Genomic DNA, 17,407 nt, shown 5'->3' on the forward strand with positions numbered 1-17,407 from the left:
AAAGAATACTTTATCATCCTGGTCTGGTAGTTTATAGTAGGCACCTACCACAAAAAACCCCTTCTTGCTCTCCCCTCTGACCTTAACCAAGAAAGTTTCAAAAGACCCTTTTCAAGTTTCCTTCTGGAACTCTGAACAAACATACAGTTTATATATAAAGTACAACTGTTCTCCCCCACCTGTCCTTCCTGAACAGCTTGCATCCATCCATGACTATATGCCAGTCATATGAACTATCCTACTAAGTCTGTTATTTCAATCATGTCAGTTTCATGACTCTGCGAGGACTTAATTCTTCCTGCTTGTTTCCCAGGCTCCGTGCATTCACAGAGAGCCCAGAGTTCACTAGAACATTGCCTTAGTTCTTAAGGAAGAATGAGGCCTCACCTGTTGCCCTTACCTACTGAACACAGCAAAGATGCCAGTTAATTATGACTGAGTGCAGGAGCCATTACTAGGGACCTACTGAGATCACAGGAGGAGTCAGCGATGCAGCAGCACTTTTAAGCCTTGCTCTTCTCAAAAAAAACACACGCCCTCCCTCCCCTGCATTCCAAATCAAAGGCAAAAACCATGGTATTAATTGCCTCTGCCACTCAGCAGTGCAGCATCCCCCCCCCCCCCCCGGCATGGCAAACAGTAAAATTAAGGGTGCCACCAACTTCTGCTACAATTGAACTATTACCAAAATATGAAAATCTACTTTAACATGATTTAGATTGGCTTGGTTAAAAAATAAAATATCAGACCAGATGATACAGAAAGTCAAGCAGTCAACTGTGTTTATCAGCTTGGTCTAACAGCTGGCATTTCAAGCAGAGCAGATCACTAGATTACATGAAGCCTGAAAAAGGTATGCAGTCACAAGGTCACAAATAGTTTAAGAGTTTTACATCAGAAAAGCAATAAGATGATATTTCCAATATTTCTTTGAAGGAGTTTTGTTGGTTTGTTTTAGTTAAATACTGCTGCCTGAAGCTTTTTTCAGCCTAACCAGGAAAAACAAAAAATTAAGTGCAAGACCTCAAATACGTATTGCCTGCATTGCAAGATGCAGGGTATCCTTTCAGAGCTCAGAAGCTTCAATTGTAGACTTAAAAAGCCAACATACAATATTTATTATACAAAAGAACCCAGATCTGTTATATATGGGTCATTTGCAGCCTGCTTCATGTACACCGTCTGGCCAAATTAAGGATGACTCTTGGCTATTTGCAGTGGCTTTTACTTCAAGAGGTCACCATTTTTCTATTCATCTGAAATTCATCAGCAGCAGTCCCAAGCAGCTAATAAAAAAAAGCAAAAATCAGTGCCCTTAGAAAGCCATAGCAAAAGCTGGAGCACTTAAACTCTCACTTTGTAGTTTTAGGTTCTTCAACCCCACCCCTATCCTTCCACTCATGAAGTTAACCTTCTGGAAGTGAGAGCAAATCCAGGTAACTCAACTACATGTCAGTTCAGTAGATGGTCTGCTCAAAATGAAGCAATGTTAAAAAAGATATGGGAACATTCCAAATCAAAATGTTCTTTTAAAAGCATGTGGAAACTGCAAACTATATTCTTTGTGAACAGTCAACACCTCATTTTAAAAAATACACACACAGCTTGACAGTTGCCAGTGAAGGAAAATTTTGCAGGTCTCAACAAATTGTAAAAAATTCAAGCTTCAGTTAAATTGTTCCTCCTCTCTTCCTGTTAACTCTTCAAATACAACAACATATTTTAAAAAGGTACAGAACACATTTTCTTACTCGCATTAAAACTGTGAATCAGTCTAGTCCTATTTTAACTGTCTTTTTAGAAATAAGAAAAAAAAAGTTTAGCTCAGTGAAATTTAAGATCACAAAAGGAAAAAGAGTGCTTAAGTGCTGACAGAATCAAGTTTGTATGGAAAAAAAAAAGTCATAGCAGAGTAGGCAGTCACCAACATTCAAGCAATTAGACACATCTAGCACAGCCAATGGCTTTCCCTACCCATTTCCTTGTTACTTTTTCTACTTGCCCAGACAGTGGGGTAAATTTCAGATTTTCAGCTACTCCAAGTTTTGATAGTCTTACAAGAAGGCCCTGCCCTATCAGTCTGGCATTTAAAAGAAAAATGAGCAAGTACCACAAATTTTGGTGAGGAGTGAAGACGCTACCCAATTTCAAAAAAAAAAAAAAAAGTCTGATAGATGTAGATGCTGGTAAATTAACAGAGAAGGTACTGCAGTTGTTTTCTTGCTTCTGACTATTTTCCCCTTGTTGAACATCTAAAAAACACAAAACTTTATCTGTGCTGGCATTCAAACTAGCTATGAGATTGCAATACTTCAAAATGGCAAGATTAAGTCATTTGTGTCAAACAAAAAGCCATGTAAATTGATACTTCCCTATTCTGTCAAAAAATGGAGAAAAAGATGTTTTTGATGTTATTGACCCTGCAGTAACTGGAGAAAAGGATCTTGGGTTTTTTTTTTTCTTTCACTATGAGAAATCTAGACCAATTACAGGAATACCATGCTGACCTGTTTATTCACACAACTACCCTAAGACAATAAGTTAGTCTGAACATTGAGACTATCCTGATCTAGCACCAACATGACAATAAGAATATTAACTGGGTCCCCAGAACAAGCAAGATTAAAAGAGCCCATACTAGAATAAAACTGCTAAAGCAGACTGGAGTTTTCTTTAAGAGAAAAAACAAAAAAAAACTTGGCAACAGCTCAATTTCCTTCTTCTAGTACAGAGAGAGCTCAGTATCTGCTAAAAACTTCCAGAAGTATTTTTAAATTCCAGAAAAAGTATACTTAAAAAGTATTTCCTGAGGCTATATGCACACAAAGTATATGAAGCCAGTCTGGAAAAAACACTTAAAAAAAAAGTTCTGCTCACCTGTTCTGCTGAAAGGAAGAAACAAATATGCACCTACCACAAGCCTCAGTTCAAGAGAATATGGAAAGTTTGTTACTATCTTGGACTAATAAAAGTGTAACCCACAATCTGCATTGGTGGCAGCCAATGCAGAAGAGAGAGTCAGTCATTTTGCACTGTATAGCTAGTAGTTTGCCCAAAAATAAACTCAAACTAATTGATTTAATGTCAGTTTTTACATTGCTTTTAAGGAAGACAGTTTAATATATCTGCAACTAGTGACTAATACGAACACAACTTTTGGATTACTCTTACTTTTTAAGTACGATCTCAGAGGCACCTTTGCTGAATATCCGGAAGCTGCCATCAGAGTTTTTTAATACGGTACTCATTGATTTTCTAACAGAGTTGAACGTGTATACTTTGTACAGTGCCTCTTCTGGTATCTCGTTTCTTACATCCTGATAATCCCGTTTTAAATCCAAAAGCCATCCCAACAAGGCACATTCAGTTTTATTACCAACATGACGTGGTAGGCCACCTTCTCTCTCAGGAGGCTGTAAAAAAAAGAAAATATACACAACTTTTAGGAGGAATTGTTTCAGGTTTGCAAAGTACAGTCCTCCAATATTCAAAAACTGAAAGAAAGGCCAGCAGTAAAAAACTTACTCCCCATCTTTCCTCACCATCCAGTTACATATTCTTGAATAATTGAAATTTGAGAGCAAGTCATATTCCATAGGGACAAAAAACCTGGAAGCCAGAGGCCCAACATCAAGGACTGTACATCCTGTTTGACCACCTTAGCACAGGGTCAAGAACTTCAACAACAGTTTATTATTAGGTAAAGTTATGATTCAATATTTGTAATGGTATTTATTATCCAATTTAGTTCAAAGTTTGTTTTACCTTCTTCCCAACCACAATATTACTATGCCTTTCTTCTGCCAATTTAAAGCCCACTCCTACAAGGTGTCCTCCCCATAAAAAGGTGACTGATTATCTGGGAAATCTTCTCTTAGAGAATGAATTTAGAAGTCCCATCATAAAGCTGTTTTCCAAACCCTGACCTAGTTAGTATTTTAAAAGCCCTTTTTTGTTTTTCTAGCATTTTTGAACTGATATTTCAAGCGGATTCAGTGTTGAATTCCATTACTAGTCTCACTGGGCATAAGCAATAGCCCTTCATTCACACTAACAAAATATTGGAGAAGCACTAGTCTGCCCTCTTCAGCACTGCAAATAAGCTTTTACACTATGATTTTTAAATACTTTCTTGAATCACTGTTTTACATCTGGGCTGTAAATGGGCTCCATTTTGTTGGTTCCCAAGGTCTTGCATTCAGCCGTATTCAAGACATGAACATTATTCCAACTCCTATAGGAAAGAAACCATGCCTTCTTTTGTAAGTGAGGGAAACCAGATTTGTACCACTGTGTCAATATGTCAAATTTTTAACCAGTTGTATGTCTGCTATTCACTAACACCAATATTAAAGTTGTGTTGAGAAAAAGATCACTTTGAAATCCCTTAAGGTATGCAGTCAGTATATGAGGACTCCATCTCCCTGTAACCACTTGCATGCAAAAAAGGTTTAAATTTTTTCTTAAGACTATTTCTTAAAACATTTTCCAACTCAGACTTGAATGTTGTAAAAAGCAAATGAAATATACAAGACTGGTTTTAAAATTTTAGAGCTGCTTTCAAAAGATTAAGGCAATGCCTCTAATAGTTTAGAGAATATCATTTACTTCTTGTAGTCTGACATCTGGCTAAAGTCTCTCAGAGCCTCTGACAACTGTCAAAATCAGAGCACTTTAAAAATACAGCAATTTTTTTAAATGAGGTACATACAGCAGCCATAAAACTTAGTTTTCTACATCAGTGTAGAAAATGTTAGCTTAGAAGCGCCTGAATCATTCATACAAGACAAACTTGTACATTGTAGAACAATGTATATTGCTTCAAGTTGAGGACCAAGTGTGCTCACTTAATATTTCTCTTGTATCAGTTATCATTTACGTCTACAAATGTTTTAAAAGAGTTCTTCCTACACATACAAAGTTTGCAGCATACTTCTAGATGGCCTTAATTCAGAAGTGGAATTTAACATCAGAATACTGATACAACTCAAGTAATTATTAGAATAGTCGAGAAAAGCTGCAAGTGCCATCAGACTTCAGTTTGTTGACTTAAGAGGGACAAATTCTATACAGTATTGTGTAAAAATGAGTCCGAGACATCCGTATCCATCAGAACAAGCAGACTTAGGCAAAGCAAATATAGTACGGCATTTATTCATGAGTTATGTAATAAATTATGCCCCACACTATAAAAAGCGTCAATTAAATAGTAAAACTATTAACCCTTAAATCCAGTATTAACACCTGGGAATAAAAATAAAAGAGGCATTATTTATACTTGCATTTTTTTCATCACATTCTAGTAAACATTTTTCATTACATTCTAGTAAACTGCTCTCACATTTTTATATTGCAGTAGCACCCAAAATGCCCTAGATTCTTTCCAAAACAAAGAAAGCCCCCAGCCTGTAAAAACAAAAAATTCATGATGGTATCCAAGAACTAGCTTTTCATTAAAAAAAAAAAAAAAAGTTAAGCTTCCTGATGTTTCTGAAGTCACCAAAATTATGCTGACTGCAAAACTAATACCTGCATTTTAAAGTCTGATTTCACACTTACCAAAACTGGGTATTAACATTACAGTAGACTCAAAAGGTACTCTAATTTTACTTCACTGTATGAAAAGTAAGGAAGGTCTACTTACCAGTATTTTGGAAGTATAAGCACAATTAACAGAAATTCCTGTTACAAGATAAGCCATGGTGTTTTCAGGAATAGCTTCTGGTTCTGGAATTTTTTTATAATGTTTTTCATTGATGTAAGCCTGGACCACTGTCATTCTATTCATGGTCAATGTTCCAGTTTTATCTGAGCAAATAGCTGTTGCATTACCCATAGTTTCACAAGCATCCAAATGCCTCACCAAATTATTATCTTTCATCATTTTCTAAAAAGATAAAAGCAAATATGAACTAGCTGTTACTAAGGCTTTAATTTTCAGAAACTTTTCAGACTTGGGGATTAATGTACCCAAAGATAAGCACTCACCATTTCATGATGTGGCTACCTGGCAGTTTCTAAATGTGATGCATGCACATTGTGCACAGATCAACTGCATTTTGAAAACCTCCACTAACTAGTCTCCTGCAACTGTGCATCAAGACCATGTAGGTATACAAACAAGTCAGTGGGCTATATATTAATAGATTATTAAACATGTTAACGGAGAGGTTCAGTCACTGCTTAACCAGCTGAAGCTAGCATCTGCAAAGATGCCATCCTGACCCAAGCAGTTCAGACGCGAACTCTGTAGCATCTGAAAAAGTAAGTTATTGCCACCAAGCCCTACCTTCTGCCTGACTTTAGACTAAAAAACCACCACTGTGATAGATTAGCCTAGTATATGGTCTGCTCAATATTCAACGGTTCCCAACTGAGAGGAGAAATTCCCATTCCAGTTAAACTTAAGTTTCCCACCTGATCTTGTAAACCCTACTTGTACTTAACAAGTATGGAGGTAAGGAATTGTACACCACATTTTACTTTAGCTGATATTATTTGCACTGCAACATTGGACAAGAGCAGTGTTTCAGTTAAGACCTTACTTCTAACATGACACACTTATTTTGGGCACTTAAGTTGGAATTTAAACTCCAGTTCTTGGAAGATTCTGCAATGTTGGACTTCTGGCCAAGGGTGCCCAAAACAAGTAGTGTAACAGCCTGTCATTTGAGATATGATTTAACACCAAAAAAACAAAACAAACAAAAAAACCCCACACACTCCTAGGTTAGAACATTATCCTAACCTCCAAGGTGCAGTTGAGCAAGCCCACAAAAAATGGATTTGCAGCACTTTTCTGTTAATATGCAAAGCTAAGTGCAAGGAAGCAGCATACAAAGCTGTTAACTGTTGCAGCCAAATTTCAAACTAAAGTGTCCAGTCCAAAAGAACTGCCAGGAAGTTTGATATTTTGAAGCTGATCAGGAGTAGGACACCCTTTTTCAAAATTGTAGGCTCTAGATATTCTGCAATATCAACTCAGATGGCAAAGGATTCAAATAAGATGCATCTTCAAACACTGAAGGATTATCGTGTAACCATTTGACTAAATTTAGTTGTGGTTGTACAAGTGTTAGTCATGAAAGAGTTCAGTGGACAACTTGCCTAGCTCAGTTTCTAAGAGTCTTGCAGTATACAACACCTCTAAAAAATTAAATAGTGTAATTAAGGTATGTTATTTAAGTTACCAATAATAGTTGTAGTATTACATAAGCATATTAAAGTATTACACATTGAATATGGATTTTATCTTGTACAAAAATCAGAGAATGCAAGAGACATTTTGTTGCCAGCCTGCTGAAGTCTACATTGCCCTGCCCAAGACATTCATACAGTCAGGAATTTCAAGCCAGTTAGACACCAGGACCATATCCAGAAAAAAGTGCAGAGGTGTGGTATGTGGCATCATAGACCTGTGTGCAGTGCTATACACTGCACATGTAGATGTAACATGGAGAGGGGCTGACCCCAGGAGATTCCAGAGTCAAAAAAACCCCATGCCAAAAAGTAAAGAGCAGGTTGGCACATGTGGCAGTAGTGTGTACAACCCAAAACCAGAACCTGGCTGGCTGGAGCCATACTCTGGGTGCAAGCCAGGATCCCTGCTGCAGAAGAAGTGCTGCAGATGCAGCTCCAAAAAGGCCCCTAGATAAGAGTGCTGGGGCCAGCAGTTACTAGCCCCAGCCTCTCCCACCCCACCCAGAATAACCTGCTGCATACCAGAGCGCATGGGGCATGGGCATTCCCTGGGGACAAGCAGCAGTGTTACAAGGTGGGTTGCTGCTGCTGCCGCCTGTCCATAGGGAAACAGTATCCAAACTTTGTAGACCTGAGCCATGTCCACACATGCTTCTCTGAACAAAGGAGAAGGATTTTTTTTTTTTTAAATGCAAAAAAAAAAAAAAGTTATCTACTGGGCACATTTCTAGCTGTTGCATTTGTACGTACCTGCCTTTATGTATGCTAGTGTTCCCCACCACACACCTACCTTTACAGAGTAAGCCAGGGATATAGTGACTGCAAGTGGAAGACCTTCCGGTACTGCCACCACCAGGACTGTAACTCCAATAATGAAGAACTTCACAAAGTACTGAATATAAATTGGTGTGCATTCAGCAAGCCAAGGTTGCTTCTTAATGCAGAAGGTATCAATTACGAAATACAATACAAGGATAATGACCGTGATTGCAGACATCAACAAACCTTTTGTTAAAAGAAAAAAAAAAAAAAAAAAAAAAAAAAAAAAGAGAAGCAATTTTTTTAAAATAGAAAAAGCTAAAAAGCATTCTTGTTTACAGGACACATGCTTAAAATTAAAAAATTTTCCTAAAATCCTAGTCTCGGCTTCCAAAAGAACATGCAAGAGGCAGTATTTAAAAATGAAAAGATACAATTGTATGGTTAAGAAATTGAATAGGAAAAAGGTACATAGCTGATGTAGTTAAACTACAATTCAAAATGCCATTTATGCATTCAGGAACAAAAGCTAGCTTTTCACATTTATAGGAAAAAGTTTAGTTAAGGCCATTATGCTGAACAGCAAGATAACTTTAACATAGATTTAGGAACAGAAGACTAATTATCAGAACTAACTGGTAAAGGCAGATTGTTCAGGTAATCTAATGTGGGAGTGGCTGAAGAACACTGGTTAGCACTTTCAGTGAACAGAAGAAGTGGAAGCCAGAGTACAAGGGAGTATGGCAATGATTGGACATTAGGAGCAAGACACTCATGTTTAACCTTCTATTTTGTGGAAGACTGTAGATACAGGTGTGAAAGGGACCAATACTAGTGAGGTGACACGCAATTATGAAAAAGGATGGTCCTAAAATAAAGTAAAAGAGGGAACACGCAGGTATAGAAGCTAAAGAGGTTAACTGGCTAGCCGACAGCCTCGGAAAGATTAGGTAAAAATGTACAGAAATACCAATGTTTCATGTTCTAGGTATGTGCCCACAGTATATTCCCCTGAAGTGTAAGGAATTCCAGTTCCTTTTCCTACAGTCCAGAAAACCAGCTACCATGAAAGCATGTTCTTCTCCAAAAACAAGTTTTTTTTGTAGGTTTGACCTTAGAAACAGTGGTACAGTAAAAAGCTGTTATCCAGCATCCCCCGGTTATGGGGAGATGCCAGATAACAAAAATATGCTGGTTAATTGAGTGGCCCGGGCTGCCGCTTCTCCTGCGGAGTCTGCAGCATCCCCCCGCCCCTCCTGCAGAGTTGCCACCCCTCCCGTGGGCCCTGTGGGACAGGGAGGCAGGTCCCACACAGCCCATCATGCCCCTGGGCCATGGGGGCTTGGAGAAACCATGAGTGCCACAGTGGGAACTTGCCATTTTACTTTATCTTACAAGCCAGCAGGCCAGTTAATTGAGCACGCCAGCTTGTAAGATGCCGGATAACAGAACTTTAACTATAGTTGACTAGCATCAATTTGTTGAAGTAGTATTTTCAGCTACCTTCTATAGTTAAGTTACTTTAGAGCGTAATGCACCAAATTTCTCCAGTGCACAGGAATGAAGTAATACCTGCTTTGCCAATCTGAACTGCCAGCTTAGTAAGTTTGCCTTGTAGAACTGATTTTTCTTTTTTTGGCAAATTAGCTCTCTTCTTGTCTTTTTCATCTCCATCTGCACCATCTTCACTCTTCAAAGGTTGCATTTCCATGGCTGCACCATCTTGAGCTTTTGCTAGGTACAGAAATACAGAACATGGAAGTTTAAAAATCAGCAGTCTCACCAAGGCTACAAGGCAAAAGTCAGTAACCAACTGGAATGCAGCAAATACGTCTGACATGTTTTTAAACACAAACTTATTTGAATTTATCTGGGTTTTGGCTACATTTGCCTAGAAATCCTTTGTTTAGCATCATGTGTCAACTTGGTCTTTAAGCTTTAATTTTCAAAACACCCAAATTGTTATTTTTAGTTTTGCAGGAATACATTTACCTTTGTTACGGTTCTCTAAAGCTCCATCTTGTTTTTTACCTACAAGACAAAAAAAAGAAGGAGTCCCTAAATACATATAAAAAGAATTAAACATTTGTGTTCACCCCTCCCCCCAATATTCCCCATACAATTTAGTTTTTATTAGGGAAACAAGTTGACAAGGACTAGCTTTATTTTTGTTTTTCCCCCCGCACCCCCAAGATGTTACTTGGGTACAGGGGTATTAGGTTACTCCTAAAAATGGAGATTCATATTTACAGTGTATTTTTGAAGTCTTCTCTTGCAGTACTACTGCAAAAAGCTGGCAAGGCAAAATGTCAAAGACTGAAGCGTTATGCACCCAGGTCTGTATGGAGCCTGATGCTTCCTATGCACAAGTTCCTACAAGGGAGGTGGGAACTAAAGTCAGGAGCCAAAAAAGGAGGTGCTGGAAAGGTCCATGCCAGGTAAGAGGGTGCATGCATTGGGCTGGGAGGGGGGGGAAAAGAGAGAAGGTAGAAAAATTGCAGGTGTGTGGCACAGTCCAACAGGGAGGCAGAAGAGCATGGTATGCGCCAAGCAGGCAGGCACTACTGCTGCCTGCGGCACTATGCTTCTGTCTCTGCCTGTAATAGCACTGCCAACCTGGGGAGGGGGTTTGCAGTATCCCTGGATTTCCCCATGTAGTCACCCTACCCATAAAAAAAGGTGCATTTAACTTGCCAAAACCAGTTTCATGCAACTTAAATAAATATTTTCATTCCTAAGAAGGAACAAAGATTTCTACCCCCTCCCCGGTGTTATGCCACAAGAGTTCAAGATTTCAGGATGCCCTCCCTTTTTCAGACAACCTTTGATAAACACATTTTCCATGACTAAAGTATGCCATTTTCAGACAGGTGGGCATCAAGATACAAAAAAAAAAAAGTGAAGAATAAATCTGCTCTAATTAAAAGATGTTTATTGCAGCTTCCATTTGCCTGCTGCTATCCCAAGACAGAAGATCCAGTTCAGCAAGGCTTTTCTTACGTATGCTGTCAACTGCAAATTGAAGAAGTGTTTACAGAATTGATCACTCCAGTTCTTAAGCAGTTTTTAACCAGTCTACAATTTTTTTTTTTTTTTTTTTTTTTTTTTAAAACTGCTGTTCTTTACATAGTTCCTTTTAGTCAAGTAGTGCACAGCCATTGCTTCTGGAAGTTAAAGGCTACAGTACTGTGTACAAGTCAACTCCAGTCTTAAGTGGAAGTACAATAATAGCTTCTAATGAGGATACATTCTTGCAGAAAGAATGAAACAGATTAACTAAATTATTTGTGGTCTTGTCTGTTCTTTGAAGCAGTAATGAGGAAATGGTTCCAGTCATTAAATGGAAAATTTAAGTAATGCACTAATGAAGAGAAGACGATTTGGCTCTAACTTGCAACATGTCCTATACTCTGTAGATGTGCGCGCTATGTGCGCAAAGAATGAAGTTAAATTGAATGCCCTTTTATGACATTCCTTATTCTATCTTATATTACTTTTTTCCTTACGCACCATTATACAGCATGTTCAATTTTACTGCTGTTTAAGAAGTAAAACTGCACATTCTACTATGATTTTCACCAATAGCCACAAGTTAAGTAATTTTATTTCAATTGTTAATGTATCATTTTAGTAACAGCTGTAAATAAGCTACCATTAGAAACTGCTTTATGATGGCCATATGTAAAGGCAGTCCTCAATTTACAATGTTTTGAGTTGCATTTCACACTTGCAATGTATATAAACTGACACCCCATTTCAATTTTGATGTCAGTTATGACTTTACAATGCTTGATCCGATGCCATGCCATGCCAGTGAACAAGTTCACTGTTGCCCATCTCCCTGGAGAATCTGTCCAAAGTTCCTTGGACAACTTTAAGCAAGCAGAAGAGAAAAAAAAAAAAAAATCTCCAGAAAAAAATCTTGCAGCCAAGAATAAGACTACTCCAGCAAAGAACCCTTCAAAGAGTCCAGCGAAGTCACCTCAAAGAAGTCCTTCCAAATCAGTGACTGCTATATACAGTATAATACATCAAGTGTAGCTATAAGTTGATTGAGTACAAAATTTTGGGTTATTTTTGGTGTAAATAGGGTATCGGGCCTTGGTTCAAGAACCAACCCCCCATTTATAACATTGTTTCCGGGGGGGGGGGAGAGAATCTATTCCAAGTCAGAATGTTTCAACTTAAAGACTTGGTTTTCAGGAACCAATTGTGCTGCAAGTCCAATGACTGCATGTACTTAAGTTCTAGGATGCTGCTATCAAATCTTAGCAAGTTTATATATCAAGTCTTCCCAATTCATAAACCACAGTTCAGAAATGCAGGAAGTGATGATGAAAAAAAAGGTTCTGTTACAAGACAATTTTAGAAACTAAAAGTTACTCCTCATGTTTTACCCATGTTTCCTGCATCTTCTGTCTTGTGAAGATCCAACATTAGTACTGTGATTATGGTTTCAGTACGGTTGAAAAGTTAGTCTGTGAGCACTGGAAGAGGGAGAAATTGGAGGAGTTCTCCCATCTACTATGCTCAACAAGCTAGTTCAGACTCCAGGAATTAAATGCCCTCTAGAAGAGGGTGAATGAAGTACTTCCCATTGTTGCCCCACAAAAAGCTTTGATGATCCACTTTAGGACTTTAAAAACTCACTAGCCTTTACTCTGCCAAGTTCCAGAAGAAGCGTTGCTAAGTTTGGATGAGCAAGTGCTGGAAACCTGTTGGCCAGATCTACTAGGTAAAACTTCACCCTCAAACTATTTTTCTGTAAATAGCATTGGAAAAATGTTTTTTTTTTTCTCTCTCCTCCCTGCATTTTAAAAACAAGTCAGACACTAATCCCACTTGAGATCTTTGATTGTGGTGGCTACTTCTTTGATAACTGTCTTCTACTCTGATTTGTGGCAAGAGTAGGGATTAGACTCTTAAACCCAGATAGAGGAACAAAGTCATTGTATATATTCTTATTCTAGAGCAATGAATCCCAGTGTGGAGGCCTAAAGCGAGACACGTTCTTTAAAATTCATACCCTACCTTAAAAAGTCTAACAAAACAGCAAACTCAGGACTTGCCTACAGATTCAAGATAGTAACAATTAATCAATCATTAAAATTTATTAAAACTCATTTAAAATTATGAAATTTAAACTTGGCAGCATCCAAAAGTCTAGGAGAGAATCAGCTTTCCTCAGTTACCTGTGAACAAGTACAAATCTAAACTAGGATTGTCCAAACTGGATGCCTCTTTGGAAAGCAATTTTAATTTTATTTTTTTAAAGTCATGCTGCCTTTTCAAACGTTCAAGTTTGTACTGAAATCCTCTCAAAAGATTTGAGTACAACATTTCTTGTACCAGCTGCTCTCCACTTGCTTTCTTTCCTTCTTTTGTTGTGACTATGCAACTCTTGGTTTGCTCTCAGTACTGTACCCCTTCTCAGCTAGGTCAACTTGCCCCCTTTTAAATGGGTCACCATTTAAAAAACTAAAACCTTTTCTAGATTAAGACAGAAGAGAAAGGACTCTGGTAGTCTGCACTCAACTATCCACTGTAGCTGAAGCTATTTTGGATATGAGCCAGAGGTAACTTTTGAGTCAAGACAAAAAGTTTCCTGCTGTAGATATAGAAGTAGACCTCAAAAAAAAGTTAAACATGGAATTCAAAATCAAATCTGCTTTCTGCCAGAGATTTCAGGCTAAAGTGGTATATATAGTAAAAACCTAAAAAAAAAAAAAAAAAAAAAAAAAAAAAAATTCTCCCCACAGATTTCTGGAAGGACTATTTGGGTTTTCCCACATTTTCAACTGGTTGGGATCACATTTATTAGCTTAGTCCTTACATTTATATATCTGGCAGTTGGTTGACTGAATCAAATAGTGCAAGACCTAGTTACAGCTGTGGGAAAATCCTAGAAGATTAAAAATGAAGATTAAAAAGACAGCTTCCTCCAAAGAGTTATTCTGTATTCAGTTTCCCATGAGTCTTGAGACTCCATTTTTCAAACCATCTTGTCCACAAAAAAAAAGTTATATTATATCATCTATGTTTTGCAGAAGCCATGACAATGGTATGCCTTACTTGTCAGTTTTTATTATCCTGTTAGTTCTGATAGGAGGATAGCTAGTGGACAATAGGAAAAAAAAAAAAAAAACACAACCTCATCTTGATCAGCACTTGGGTTGTCACCCAATAAAAGATTAAGCTGTCCTTCACCATGGTAAGTGAAGCACTCTGCTAAAGATTGAAGATCAGAGGTTTTCCTTTCTAAGCACACAACTGTGAATCACTGCACAATATTTCACTGCAAACAGGGTGGAACTAGAAGTTGTAAGCTTGAACTAGGAAAAGGCAGAGAAATGTGTTATGATTGGTTCTTACCTCAAGACTGAAGACCCCATAGGGGAAGATTCTAAAAAGCACTAAAAAAAAACAAAAAACTAATGCTCAAGTTACCTGCAGCTATAACTCTAATTGTATCAATCTACTTCTCTTGGCAGAATGAAGTTTAGATCTAATATATAAATTGAAGGAGTTGTTTAATCAGATTAATTGTGCCATGTATAGCCTTACTTCTGAAACAGCATCAAGTTAGTGCCCCAATATGGACAAGGCTTAAGAGGTCTTAACAAAGAAACATTTGAGGTCCAAAAAAGTTCTGTAAACATGGAACTTAATTCCCAAGAGGCTTTATTATTGTAGTTAAGCAACTTAAGTGTGTATGCCTACTTTTCTTGTCCTTTTTCTCTTTTTCCTTTTCTTTCTCTTCTTCTTCTCCTCCAGCCCCAAGTAAGGTAAAGATGATTCCAGTTTGAGAGTTCACACCTACAGCAGTAACTACCATTCTTCCAGAGCCTTCCATCACATGGGTACCTGGGGGGAGAAAAAAAAAAAAAGTACACTTTTATTTTCCTTTCAGAAGTGTCGAAGTGGCTAGCAAACTTTGAGACTAACCCAGAGGTAGTTTCTAAAATTAGGACCTTCTCTAAAAACCAAGCGGTCAAGAGTCTGTCTGGTTCTTGGAACACAGGTTCAACATTGCAATAATCAACGAAAACTAGTCAACAGTTAATCACAAAGTAAAGAATAGGAACAGAGCACAAGAAAAAAAAAAATTGTACAATTTCTAGTTTTGGAAAAAGTAATGTTGACTAAAGGCAGCTCAAAGTTAACAAAAAGTTTAATTTCATCCCGAAATATTCAGTTAGAACAAGTTTGAAGAGGTTAGATTTTTCTGAATTTTTCTTCCTACTATTCAAATACTGTAAGTTAAAGAAGTATTCTCCTTCAGATGGGTCTGCAGCAATTTGAGTAATAGGTATAGTTGCACTACTACTGGGGAGCATGCAAACAGTTCAGAAGACTCTTTAAAGCAAAAGTGCAGTCTATCCATCCTGGGATCAAAGAGTCCTCTTAAAAATGTAAGTGAAGTGGACAGTGCATATGCTAGCTGAGCAAGGTACCTTAAATTGTTCAAAAAAAATTAACAGTGCAGATGTTTAGAAATTAAAGAGATCCATCCCCACTCGCATCCTCCTTACGCTTGGATACAATTCTTACATGTTACCACCATTTGCACTCAGTGACTTTAATCCAAGAAATTCAGTAACTATTTTCAACAGTAAGGAAGACTAATGTCAAGTAATTTGGCAAAATAACTCAGATCTATGAATCCAGAAATTCTTCCACTGTAGACTATTGGGAAATGTCTGTTCCCTTGGTGACCACCATGGAATGACACTACTGCAATTGAAAGTGATCAAAGTTAGTTATTACTACTGTTCTGTGACAAAGTAAAATATTTGTAACTATAAAGAAAGGTGAACGTGTACTTATGAAACAAATGAAGCTTTTCCAGATGAAGGACATTAAAGCTTCTGTATCTGTCATTAGGACATTATGCCTCAAATACTGTGGACCACAAAACCAAGAAGTCAGACCAAGTTTGATACTACTGGCATCTCAAAAGTAAGATGAAGTGAAGTGTTCGAAAAGATGCCTTTTCTATTGCAAGTGATAACAAGAAAAAAAAAAAAAAAAAGAGAAGTTTCTTACAGGTCACTGAAGGTGAAAACAGTACTAATAGCTAACATGTTGCCTCAGGTGGTATGCGTGTGTGCATAATATGTAAAAATATATTATGTCTCAATGCTATATCCTGAGAGCTTGTGCTATAAGAAACCTTTAAAACTTCTGTATTTCAATTATAGCCCATTGAAAAGTGTCCATTCTATGAAATATTAAGCCACACACCTGACAGCAGCATAGGATCTTTATCCAAAGACTTTTTAACATGATCAGATTCTCCAGTTAGTGAGCTTTCATCAATTTTAAGGTCATTTCCTTGAATAAGTACCCCATCAGCTGGCAGAAGATCACCTAAATTAAGAGCATCAACATCTGTAAACTCAGACACTCATAACAGTCAAAGAATTTTACAAGTTGAAAATACATATTTACCATATTTTACTTGTGCAATATCCCCAACAATTATGTCGGCCACTGGTATTTGGATGACTTGGCCACCCCTGATGACAGTGAACTTCTGTTCTTGTTCAATGCGGCTTTGCAACCCCCTAAACTGTTTTTCTTTACTCCAGTCATTGAAAGCTGTTACTAAAACCACACAAACTACTGATAGAAGGATTGCAGCTCCTTCAATCCAACCTGTTTCACCTTCTTCCTCTTCTTCACCAACATTCACTACTCCACACACTGTAAGAAACAAAAAAAAATTTAGAGCTCAAACCAATTTTTTAACCGTCATAAAAAACAAACAAAATCAGTATCTCAGACTGAAATCAGTGTAAAAAGATTTCCTAAGAAGGTTCAATTTAGAAGCCAGTCAAAATGTTTAAAAGTTCTTAAAAAAAAAATGCACAAGATCAAGAAAGCAATTTTGAAAAAGTAGCTGGGGAAACTCAGGACAGACCGGGAAGCTAGAAGTTACAAATAAGATTTAAAAAAAGCTATTATGCCCATGTATAGGCATTTGTCTTGGCTTATGGAGGGTTTCAACTGTTCTTTGAAGGCTGTGCAAGTTGCTACCAACTAGTAAACAGAATGGAATGTAAGAGCACCAAATTGTCGGCACTTCCCTGTATGTTGTCACAAGTCACCCTCAAGGAACAAAGCACAAGGGACCATATTAAAAGAAAAAGAGTTGCTGTGCAGCCAGTTTTTTTTTTTCCCCCCCCTCCTTAAAACACAAAACAAAAAAACAAAAAAAACAAAAAAACTTAAGAGAATCAGTGCAAAATTAAGTGTTTATAGAAAAGAAACTTGAACATGCTGCATCCCAATTGAAAAGGGCATTGCAAGCCACAGTTTAAAGAAATCCAATCTGTTTACATAAAGTTTTTGAACACAGAGCTAGATTCATGTGAAAGTATATATCGCATTGTTTATAAAAGGAAGAGCAGCAGTTCCTGCTGCTTTTTGCCTTACCGTATACAAA

General features: G+C 37.5%; 1 protein-coding gene across 8 annotated transcripts in view; it reads right to left on the bottom strand.

Annotated features, from left to right (window-relative positions):
- Window positions 1–17,407, bottom strand: part of ATP2B1 (ATPase plasma membrane Ca2+ transporting 1) — an 88,721-nt gene that overhangs the window by 24,639 nt on the left and 46,675 nt on the right. For all 8 annotated transcript variants that reach the window (XM_090042668.1, XM_090042662.1, XM_090042666.1 and 5 more), the window contains exons 4-11: window positions 16,411–16,665; window positions 16,204–16,329; window positions 14,680–14,823; window positions 9,952–9,990; window positions 9,532–9,693; window positions 7,991–8,205; window positions 5,645–5,887; window positions 3,172–3,413 (exon numbers count right to left, since the gene is read on the bottom strand). In XM_090042668.1, coding sequence (XP_089898794.1) covers window positions 3,172–3,413; window positions 5,645–5,887; window positions 7,991–8,205; window positions 9,532–9,693; window positions 9,952–9,990; window positions 14,680–14,823; window positions 16,204–16,329; window positions 16,411–16,665 — 1,426 coding nt within the window. The remainder of the gene's footprint in view (window positions 1–3,171; window positions 3,414–5,644; window positions 5,888–7,990; window positions 8,206–9,531; window positions 9,694–9,951; window positions 9,991–14,679; window positions 14,824–16,203; window positions 16,330–16,410; window positions 16,666–17,407) is intronic.

Source organism: Crocodylus siamensis, chromosome 4 (genome assembly GCF_052110815.1).
Source record: "Crocodylus siamensis isolate JL-2025a chromosome 4, ASM5211081v1, whole genome shotgun sequence".
Lineage (NCBI taxonomy): Eukaryota > Metazoa > Chordata > Crocodylia > Crocodylidae > Crocodylus > Crocodylus siamensis.